Consider the following 12169-nt stretch of genomic DNA (forward strand, 5'->3'; position numbering starts at 1 on the left):
TCCGTGTTTATTTTCAAGAATACAACTTTTGTCCGTAAAATACAACTTTTGACACTAAAGAATACAGTTTTTGAACTCCAGAGGTTGGCAGGTCTGTAGCAGGGAAGCAAGGAGTCGCGTGATCAAAAACCAGAAAAATTTCAGCGTGATCATTTGCAAGTTGCAAAACCTGGTGTAGTTGTCAATGCTTGTCTCCCTTGCGTCCTCCAATCTTATCCCCAGGTTCTATTTTACCTGCCAACTCTTTGTATGAGTTATAAATGTATCTATTGTCTTTTTACCAGAACTATTTGGAAGCTTCCAAGCTTGAAATTGCTGACTCCTTTTATTTCCTTGTCATTGGTCCAGGTACTCTCTTATCTGATCAAATACATCAGCTCAAGGCAGCTATATGATCCCAACGATCCCAAGAATGTATTCTGCCACTCAGACCCCTTAGGTCAAGTCTTCAATGTCCATTCATTCACAATCAAAGATGCCAAGTAAGTGGATAGTATGCAGGAAGGGTGTTTCACAGAGCCTTTTTTCAATGACAAATGACAAAAATCAGTGACAAATCTGCTGATAACCATTCAGAAGCATGGATTTCACTAGCTTATAACAAAAACTGTCATTTGTCACTGATGACAAGTTTTGTGAAAAACCCTCCAGGTCATGATTAAAGGTAAAGTAGTGTTTGGGTCACAGGTCAAAGGTTAAATATTAAAAGACGTGAAATAGATCTTCCTTTCTATGAAAGTATGTGTAGGTCGAGAGTGAAGTTTTCATATTTATTTCTGGTGGACTTATTTGCTAAAGATATATTTATCTAAATGTTTTATGTATCAAAATATCACTACAATGTTTATTCTGATATTATTAAAAGAAAAGAAAGAATAAGAAGGAGAAGAAGAAGAAGAAGAAGAAAAGAAAAGAAAACAAATCCTTTGTGAAGTGTGGGTGGGAATGATGTGGGGATATATTTTAATTCAAAATATATTTTTTCTCTCACACATTGCATCGAATTATCCATTTAAATTGCTGGTACATGTGTCATGTAAGTGCTTTTAGCCATACCCCAGACATTCTGAAAGTATTGAAGAAAAATAATAATAATAATTTGTGAATTTAACTAAAGATGTTCTGTAGGTCATTCCTGAAAAATCTTGTTATGAGCTTTTCTGTGAAAGCTGTTGAAAACACATACATTTAGCTTTTGTAGATGTACATGTACATACTAACCCTTTGTTTTACTATCTTGTCTTCTCTTCGTAGGAGGTTACTCTTTGAGAACATGAAGGTCCTTGACAAACCTCCAGAGCTACCCACCATTCCAAGAATGCAATCCATGCCTGCAACCATGAAAGATTGTTACATCACCTTCCGCAATAACCAAGAGGTAAGATAGAAGTTAATCGTCTGAGAATTGATGACTAGTCTTGTTTAGGAAGACTGTTATGTAATCTTTTGTGTTATCCATGAGCTAAGATTGACATTCTGTGATCCAAGAAAGGATACCCTGTCTTGTACATGTATTACAATGTAAAGACAGCTGTATTATCTTTCGCAATAATGAAGAGGTAAGGTGGATGTTATGCTATCTAATAATTGATGCCCAGTCTTCTATTATGAAGACTTTTATATCACCTTTGCAATAATCAAGAGGACAAGATAGGCATTTATGATCTGAGAAATGGTAACCAGTAGGGTTACTACTAGTACATTTATCTTTTGCTGCAAACAGAAGGTAATGCAGTTGTTTTCTGAATGTAATGGGAGGAAGAGTGTAACATCATTAACAATAATTGAGAGGTAAGATGAATAATTTAGAAGCAAAGAAATAATGACCAGTGTCATAATATAAAAGCAAAGCAAAAAAAAAAATGGTGTTGAATTAGAGTTGGATCTCACATCGCACCTGACATGTTCTAAGCCTCGGTCACAAATGCCATTACGAACTGCTACGAACGCCGTACGAAGGATTTTCAGACAATGGAAATTCGGGAAGACAACGGAAAAACGGAGATTCGTACAAACCTTTTTGACTGTAGCATCAGCTTATGTATTACAGTCTTTCATTGTTTGTTATCTTTTAATCTACAGCACGACCATGAAATAGCTCCGGCACCTCCCTACCACCCCCTGCCCCACCTCTACACCCAGCCGACACCTAGATCTGCCTTCCAATCAGGGGTCAAGGTCATGTCATCGGGGGTTGACGTCGCAGACGGGATCGGCAAGGGGGTCTTTGACCACCAGGTGATGGAGACGATGCTGGACACAGTATCAGAGGGAAGGGAAGGTACGGCAGTTCATCGCTTTTTGTCTGATTTTGTATACTTTTTGTTGCTAGATTAAGTGACTGGATTTAGCTCATGCTGCAATGATAATTATAAACCTTCAGGATAGTCAGGAATTCCATGACTTTTAAAAGCCGACCGCCTGTCTGATTATCAATATATTTACGATTGGAAATCAAAATTTCATTTTTTGCTTTCCTAACGGTTTTGATAACACTACAGTCTATTGGGGAAAACGAGCATGGTAAAACCGGTTACTCAAAGATTTTTTCTTTTGAGGCACTTCATGATCATTTTAAAGCACATTTTTTTTAGGGCTTCAATATTAAACCATATTCACAAACACTGATAACACGTAGGGCCATGCATCTCAGATTTAACATTGTTTAAACTAGTGCTGTAGTCAAACGTTTAACCGTCCGGTATCCGACCGCCCATGGCGGATTCCGTTTTCAATTGGACGGTTTCGTTTTCCCGTTTTTTTTTTTTTTTTTTTTTTTTTTTTAATATTTTTTTTTTTTAATAATTTTTTTTTTTTAAGTTTCGATTTATGCCCCTCCACCTGGCACTATGCCTGGCAATGTCTCCCAGCTCAGTAATCGGTGTGATGACTTACCACTTGGAAATTAGAACAACACTCCAATTTGTCTGTCATCTTGGTTTGAAAGTAATCTTTGTAATAGATCTCAATATATATTCATCCAAGTTTAACACATGGTGTACCACAAGGTTCTATCCTAGGTCCTCTACTGTTTTTAATTTACTTTAATGATCTTACACATTATTCTAAAACGACATTGTTACTATTATTTGTGACTAGTTCACAAGAGCAAATCGGCGCCTTCAGTTAAATCACCTTCCTGCTTTTTCACACGGCAAAAAAAAAAAAAAAAAAAAAAAAAAAAAAAAACGATTTTTTTTTTTTTTTTTTTTTTTTTTTTTTTTTTTAATAAATCGTTTAACCGAAAACCGTCCGGTTTTGACAGGCGGTTAAACGGAATTGGAGATATCCGTGATGTTACAGCACTAGTTTAAACGATGCCTTTAAATTGATACCCTAGTAGGACTGCAGTCCTAGATAGCAGGAAGTGCACTTTACAGTCAAACCAGAAACTTGTGTGAATTCCATGAGTAGTTTAGATTCATAAAAATGTCATGCCGCAGATTGCTTGTATTACAACTCTGTATTCTCTAAGGGTTTAAGGTCTCAGGATTTAATACTTGTTGCTACTAAGACTAAAAGTGAGTAATAATAAGCTTGTTCTTATATAGCGCTTTTCAGGACCGCATGCCCTCTCAAAGCACTTTACAGATATATAATATTACCCCGGTCATCGGATTCAGGCTTGCCGCTTACCTGCATACAACGTATGCACATTCTCCACTCCCTAGGGAGCATTCCAGCCAGGCGTCATTTTTCCAAGTGCACACTTTCTAATCTAAACACATTTGGTTTTCGCATCGTACGGGGTAGATCAAATGGCAAATGTAGGTCAATGTCTTGCCAAAGGACATTAGTGCCGCGGCGGAACTTGAACCGTGGACCTTGTGATTCACAGTCCGGTTTACAAATCCACTCGACCAGCACACCCCTAGGTACAACAGTTACCAAAGAGCACAGAGACATTGTGAATTTCAATTGTAAATGTTTACTTTGCAAACTGAAATATTGGAACAGTTATATATGTACAATTATTGCACCTACTGGAGAAACAACATGTGATAAGATTATAGTTAATTTGACATTGAACAAATATAGGGGAAGGTATTTAGATAAATAGCTTTTGTGTGGCAGTAATCGACTTTAAAGGTAATACAAAGTTTTGGTATGGGGTCATGAATTTGATTCAAATGAACATATTGGAAGCATATGCGATCCTACACTATTCAGTGATCGTTGTCATTGAAATCAAGTCTTAAGTTATGAAATTGTAAATAATAAACTCTTTTATGTTGTATAGCTCTCTCTCAAGGTCAAGATATTAATTAAGCTATAAAACAATGTTTCTTGACAGGGAGCACCGGTAAATTTTTAGATTCAATTTTTCTCAAGAGCAGAAGTGTTTTAGGGGCTAAATTTTCTAGTGCTTATAATACATCTACAGGGGCATCCAAGTATATCAACATTGTAATGAATCACTATCCACCCAATTTTCAAAATTTCCCAAAACTTTGTATTACCTTTAACCCTTACTGTACTGGGGGGGGGGGGGGGGGGCCTGGGAGGCCCCCCCTCGACATTTTCGGAGATTGCGCCACAACCGCTTGGAATTTTGAATTGTCGTTTCATGACTTTTTTCCCTCAAGTCTTGCGCACATTTTGATACCATTTTCGTCAAAATCGGATATACCTGTAAGGTATTACATAACAATTAGTATGCGCATGTCATCAAAAAAGTGCTATAATTGCATATATTCACGTACAAGCAGAAATGTGAAGATACGAATTGATATCAAATTGCTTTTATATGTTTCTCAGAGTAACTTGATGTATTCCAGAACAAAAGAATACATTAGAAATAAAACAATAGATATAATAAGAAATAAAAAACAATAAAATACATAAGAAAATAAATAGTTGAAAATCGCATCAAATTTGCATAAATTATCGTTATTAATTACATCAAATAACTATTTTGTGTTAGAAAAGAAGTTTCATATGAATAATGAGTTTCAACATTCAAAAAGTGGAGTCTAACAATTCTTGTAATGATTCTAGTTCCCTAAATATAGTTCCAGATTTGATATTCATGAATGCGAAATTTGCATATTCATAATTTATGCAAATTAACCTATGCATTTTCAAATATCATAAAAATAATGAAACCTCATGAATTTGAGATGAAGGAAACATTTATTCAATACATTTTCAAGATTCTTCACAAGTCTACGGACAAATATGTAGAGTTTTCTGTAAAATGCATAAAATTAGCATTTTGCATAATTAATTAGGCTATAACGAGAAAAATTTGCATATTAGGAAAAAACTAATTATACCATCTTGTTCCTTACGTAAATATCTACAAATATGCAAATTTTCGTGTTCATCGGACATTCGACGGCCGAGATCATAGGGAGGGCCTCCCAGGCCCCCCCCCCCCCCAGTCAGAGGGTGCTCAAAATAGCCCAGTACAGTAAGGGTTAATTCATTTTCTCAGAATATGCCTTTTCAAGACTTTCAAAATTCCCCCCTATTGTATTTTTCAGGAGGAACTGATGAGCCAGACGTTGGGATCTCTGTGACACCGCCCCCTAAAACACATCCCCCTTCCAGTGACAACTGCCATGGAGGGTCCCTGTCTGAGAGTAGTCAGAGCCTTGGGCTTCTGGGGAATACCCAATTCCCTAGGAGGAAAAAGCATCCTAAGAGAAGACATCAGAAACTAGTTATGGGTAGGTCTTGATTTTCTATGGTCTGGACCATCAGGGCATTTCACAAAACTTGTCATCAGTGACAAATGACAGTTTTTGTTATAAGCTACTGAAATCCTTGCTTCTGATTGGTTATCAGCAGATTTGTCACTGATTTTTGTCATTTATCATTGAAAAAAGGCTTTGTGAAATGGGCCCCTGGTGTCAGTCTTTTTTTCAGGAGGGGGATAGAATGGGGGCAGGTGGAAGTGTTAGGATTCTAGGGAATACACACTTCTCAAGTGATAGGTAGATCCTATTCAGCGTTGCCTAGCATTTATTTTGATTTTGTTTTGCTTGTTTTTGTTGTTTCTGGGTGTGGTAGGGGGTGGTAGGGGGTGGTTCTGTCATAGAGGTAAAGGGATAGTCATAGGGGTGGGATTATGGTTGCAATAGGGTTCATGGCTAGGTATAGTGTTGGGTCCATGATGTAAAATAATATTATTAGTGGAAGTCAAGATAATGAAAATATTTCCTTCAGAAAAGAAAAAAAAAAAAAGAAAAAAAAAAGAAAAAAGAAGAAAAAAAAAAAAAAATCACATTTAGGTTGATTAAAATCAGAGATCAACATTTGAGTATTTTTTATATCATTCCATACCAAATAGTGCGCATTCATGTTTTAATGCCCATTGTTTGCTAGACTGATATATACATATGTCTATTTTTACACATATGTGCCATGAGCAGGCTTTAAGTTCTCAACGTTGATTAAGTAAACACTAGTCAAGAAACGAGATAAGATATCATATTTTGAAATACTTGGTAAACATTATTTACTGGAGAGGACCCATTCTTTTTATTTGACTAGTGGTTCGATACAGGAAACGGTGTATCCATGCAACAAAAGTTATTATTGAACATATTAACCTGGAGGAGGTAGTGTAGATCATTTTAGGGTCCTTATCAATATTTGTTCGGAAATGCAGGAAATTTGTGTGCATTTCTTATGGGGAAAGAAGACAATGCATTTTCTCTTATCAGAATAAACATCTTTTAGCACCTATCTATCTGTGCTCATGAGATATTTGCCAGGGTTCTGTATTACTCATGTGTTTATGGACACATTTAAATGATATTGATAGGCCTGTCCTCATCAGCTAGAGATTGCCAAATAACCCGCTATTTCTGATTTTGGAAATAATCCTGAAGTTACAAATCGCGTCCTCATCAGCTCGAAACTTGAAGCTGTAGCTTGAGGTATTTTGCTTAGCTTTCGCGCATAGTGCGAGTCTTCAGGCTGGTTAAGATGCACCGGACAAATAAGCAGGATATTTTGCAAACTAGCCCAAGATATCTTGGGATGATTAACTCGACCAAATATCCCGCTAATTGCAACTTCGGGCTGATGAAAACACAAATTAACTTGATAATTTGCGATTGGGATAGTTGAAATAGCGGGATATTTATGGCAATCTCGAGCTGATAAAGACAGGCCTAATGACAAGCAGGGTGTCATGCTGCATGCAACCATCTTGGCAGAACTTTGGTCAACCTTGGTTTGCATTAAGGTCCATGTGGCAGCCTTTGGGGGTGGCCTTCGGAAGTTGAATACCCTGAAAGTAATTTACAAACCAAACAACAACAACAACATGAAAATTGAGCATCAACAAAGAAGATTTATTGTTAGAGGCTTAAAAAAAGAAAAAGAAAAAAAAAAGAAGACAATAAGAACAATATATAGAAGCAACATGGGAAAACATGATGGTCATCCAATATCAGGTGTTTGATTACACCAGGGGCGGGGCGGGGGGGGGGGGGGGGGGGTCACAAAACTTGTCATCAGTGACAAATGACAGTTTTTTTCTTGATAAAACTAGCATACCTGCCAACCCTTCCGAATATTCTGATTTTCTGGATTTTCTTCTGATTGGTTATCAGCGGATTTGTCACTGTTTTTTTTTCATTTGTCATTGAAAACAGACTTTGTGAAACGCCCCCATATGTCTCTACACAGAAACACTCCCAAGGTTGTGTTCACACGAGCCTGTCCTTAGCCTGTTGTCATGCTCGATTAGAAATCATTCAAATTTCTTGAGCGGTTTGAGGTTCAATGAGGTCCATGTAATTTATACCCAATCAGTTCCCTAACCCAAAACCTAAACTGGAACCCAAATGCAATCATGTCCTGAAACCTAACCAAAAACTAAACTGCAACCATAACCCTAAACCTTTTTCAATACCCAATCACAATCTTAGTCCTAAACCCAAATTGAAGCCCAAGTGCAACCATGTCCTAAAATCTAACCAAAAACTAAACTGCAAGCCAAACCCTAAACCTCATCCAATACCCAACCAGAACCCTAGCCCTAAACCTAACCTGTAGCCCAAACTCAAACATGTCCTGAAACCTAACCAAAAACTAAACTGCAACCATAACCCTAAATCTAAACTAAACCCCAATTGCAACCCTACATGGGTGGTGAAAGGAAACCTGAAGTAAATGTTGGAATAGCATGACAGGTATCAAAGTCATAAATCTAGGCCTCGAAAACAGTATCATAAAGTCAAACCCATATTACTTTTATGTAAACAGCATTTATTTCTCTAGATATGATAGATAATCATTTTTAAAGAGGTAGAATTTGAACTAATGTCTTGTTTGCTATCTGCTCCCCACAGGAAGCAATGTAATTTGATAGTCAATAATTGATAGCTTGATCTACTTAGACTTCTCACCCCATTGTACCATGTTTAATGATACTTCAGATGGGTTCTTATCTCCCAGCGCGGGAAAACTTGTTTATTGATCTCCCAGCGCGGGAAAACTTGTTTATTGACTTTGTGCAATCTGCAGGGGAAATTAAATGGAACCCATAACTTTTCGATTATTCTGGATTGTAGGCATATGGACTAGGTGGAACCATCTAAAAGCAAAATACTTTAGAATCCTCAGATTCTTTCAAAGTTTCTTGGTGATGTTTTCAATATTCTCAAGCATAAGAAAATGGACTCGCACCAAGCTCCAGATTAAATTATTTCTCATACATCTTCTCGTAGTCTAAGATCATCACATCACGTTCTTCAGATCCTAAGAACAAGAGTCAAAAGGGCTTTCTCGGCGGCAGCCCCCTTTTGTTTTAAAGGAACAAAGCACCTTTGCAGAGAACTACTATATCATCAGAGATTATAAAACCTGAGTTGAAACCCTACCTTCTTTAGCAAGGCTACACACAAGAATATGGCACTTTTTCTCATCAACTTTTGTGTGTGCCTCAGAATAGATTTTCTAGATACATGGTGCCAGGGGCATACGCAGGATTTTTTGAAGGGGGGGGTTTTAAAATATTTTGCTCCCGAAAATTTGAAAATCGACTCAGCCAGCCGAAAAGTCGCTCAGTGGGGGGGGGGTACGCGGACACTTTTTTTTTTTTTTTTGGTCTCAAAATTTCAAAATTTGACATTTTTCTTCGTTGGGGGGGGGGGGGGGGGGTAAGGTCATCTTATTTAGGTTAGCCGTGGGGATAATTTTTTTTTTTTTTTTTTTTTTTAATAATACAAAAAAAAAAAACAAACAAAGGGGGGGGGGGTTTTAGGTTTTTTTAGGGGGGTTTACATACATTAAAATACCAAAGGGGGGGGGGGTTTGAACCCCCAAAACCCCCCCCCCCCCCCTGCGTACGCCCCTGCATGGTGCAATACAATTGCCTATCATTATTATTATCATCATAACTCAGTGACTGTGAAAGCGTCAAAATCACATCAATTCCAGGGTAAAAAGTGCACAGGGGCTCTGGGCGTATTAGCCCCAGGACCCGGCCCCCCCCACTCCTTTTTATTTAGGGTACGCATATGCATGTACCCTCCTTTTGAAAACACCCCCCCCCCCCCCCCCCCGAAGTCCGATGTGTAAAGTCAATACGGGCCGGATTGTTGTGTACTACCAGCCGGACTTTGGTGCGTGAAAAGTACCTCTTTACCGGACATTTTGGGAACATGCTTGGTATCCCTCCGTTCACGGAGCGGGGGGGGGGGGGGGGCCAGGAATGCCAAAAAGAGCCCTCGAAAATCATAAAACACTGTGTTTAAACCGCTTCAAAGTTTACAGGCAGTCTAGGGCGGTTCAGTGACTAAAGGGTTAAAAAAAAGAACATTACAACTTTAATCAAGTGTAAATTACTCATCAAGTATAAGTTTGAATTGCAACATACATGAATGAATGAATGACACAAAAGATTAACTAGTTTTTGAACAAATGTGTGACTGTGAGCCCCACTTGTCAAATATTTGCTTGAAGCAATGTCAAGTTTAATTGTTTTATAATTTATTACAACCGCACGAATGAAAAACATCCGGACTTGAGTGTTTGTTGTACGTGACTTTGGATACTTTAATCTTGTATGCATGAATTGGGAATTATTGCCCAGGGCAAGGGATCGAAATCATCTAGTGAAATACAAGAGCCATGAGTTTATCAGGCGAAATATTAAGCAGATTTATACAACATACAATGTAGGTGCTCTTGTCAGTTTCTGTGATATGTAAAAACTACATGTGGGTTGTGAATCTGTAAAGCATTATTTTATTGTGATTTTTGTTGTCTTTACCTTATTTTTTGCACACTCTATGTGCTGTCATTTTCTGTAAATAGTCTGAATAAGGGTAGAAGTAGTATTATCTTCTCATCTTTGGTAGGATGCGACCGTCATTGTTGGTCAAACAGTTTTTGAGCGTCAAGTAATGCCAGGCTGGAATGCTCCCCAGGGAGTGGAGATTGTGCACCCAGTGTGTGCGGGCAAGTACTGAATCCGATGACCGGGGTAATAGCATATCTGTAAAGCGTTTAGAGACATTGCAGGCAGGCTTTACTACTTCAGCTAGAAGGGATTAGACCACCCAGTGAGCCAGCGAGGTCACTGTGACAGGTGGCTATCTCATTAACTCAGCTCTCATTTAACATAAGAAAAAGAGGATCATGGGGGACCAACAGGCACCGATTGGGGAAGTTTTCTATATAGAGGGAGTGAGTAGCTACAAGTAGGACAGTGTGCCTTTAAGCGCTATATAAAAGCGGAATATTATTATATTTCAACTTGAATATTTGAATTTGATCAAGCATGATCAAAATTGTAAACGTGCATATTACTCATCAAGTTATATAGGTTGAATTGCAACATTCACATGCTCTGAGCTTGCTACTAAGATGAGTAAACAACTTTTGAACAAGTATACCAGTGGAAGAACAATTGCATGAGTCTTACTTCATTGTCAATATTTGCATTAGATGGGAATTGTAAAGAAATTATATTGCTTTTATCAGCAAGGCAGGAAGAGAATACATCCGGAGAGGAGTCAAGTGTTTGACTCTTGTCATTTGTAATACCCTAATTTTTTTATTTATTATTTTGCGGAAGGGGTGTCATTGTCCACATACATTTGTTAATTGTTGTGAAATGTAGGAGGATTGGGCTCATACATTTACTTAGGGCAAAATATCTGAAAAGTTTTGTAGAGCCAAACTTCCTATACATTTCTATAAAAATAAATTCTCTCGAGCATGATTTTTACATCTTATAAGCTTTGATTGAGCTCCATTGTTAAACAGTTAATTCATTTTATCACAGTAAGACATGTTTCAGCTCCAGCAAATGTTCTTTAGCAGGTCTAGGAACACAATTGTTTTACACAAATAAATGAAGCTATTTCTATTATTATTACTAATCCATCAATATCACTGGGGTTCTAGTACTATAAATACAGTGTATAGCAGATTCAAAAAGAGCTCATGTGAAAAACAATTAATTTTTTCACTGATTAAAGATGAAGTTGAGTTCTGGTCATGTGATTGCATTGTCAAAGAAATGGTGTGGAACCGACCAGAAAAGGTTGATCATCTAGCATATAAGAATTCGTGTGTATTGCAAGGTTCTGGAATCATCAAAATGATAAGAAATTTGGCCAAGTCTTGGTAAAGTTACAAACACTTGCACAGAAAGATGTATATGGGACTACACGAACACGTGGCGTAAAAAGCCGGCCCCCCGATTTTTACGATGTTACATGCATATTTAGAATATGAAGGCATTTGAAGAGCCATGCTTTTCAGGGAACATGTCTTAACTGATGTTCTTCCACACTTGCATAATAAGAATGAGTAATGCTCACAAATTATTTTTCACCTCTTCCCAGAACTCAACCTTCTCTTTAAGTGCCATCAAATGCCAATGACTTGCAGAGTAACAGCTTCAATAGATTGCAACATACATACAGTCTGATACGTAACAAGATACACAATAGTTGACGATCTGTTTTTATGAATTCCAATTGTCAAATATTTACCAAGAGTAGTCCAAATTGCAATGTTATCATATTGTTTTTATCAGTAAGGCAGGAAGGAAAAACATCCGGAGATGAGTCGAGTATTTGACTTGGGTGACCTAGGGACTTTAATCTTATGTTGATGAATTCATTTGGAAATGTCTGTAGGGTAAAATTTGGATGGATTCATATTTTTTCTAAGACCAATGTAGCAACATGTAAAA

General features: G+C 37.5%; 1 protein-coding gene across 4 annotated transcripts in view; it reads left to right on the forward strand.

Moving 5' to 3' along the window:
* The window catches only part of LOC100893740 (serine-rich adhesin for platelets), a 45855-nt gene that overhangs the window by 12518 nt on the left and 21168 nt on the right, over nt 1-12169 (forward strand). For all 4 annotated transcript variants that reach the window (XM_030987863.1, XM_030987865.1, XM_030987864.1 and 1 more), the window contains exons 4-7: nt 349-482; nt 1255-1378; nt 2083-2281; nt 5487-5672. In XM_030987863.1, coding sequence (XP_030843723.1) covers nt 349-482; nt 1255-1378; nt 2083-2281; nt 5487-5672 — 643 coding nt within the window. The remainder of the gene's footprint in view (nt 1-348; nt 483-1254; nt 1379-2082; nt 2282-5486; nt 5673-12169) is intronic.

This window comes from Strongylocentrotus purpuratus, unplaced genomic scaffold, assembly GCF_000002235.5.
Source record: "Strongylocentrotus purpuratus isolate Spur 01 unplaced genomic scaffold, Spur_5.0 spur5_scaffold_17, whole genome shotgun sequence".
In the NCBI taxonomy this organism is placed as follows: domain Eukaryota; kingdom Metazoa; phylum Echinodermata; class Echinoidea; order Camarodonta; family Strongylocentrotidae; genus Strongylocentrotus; species Strongylocentrotus purpuratus.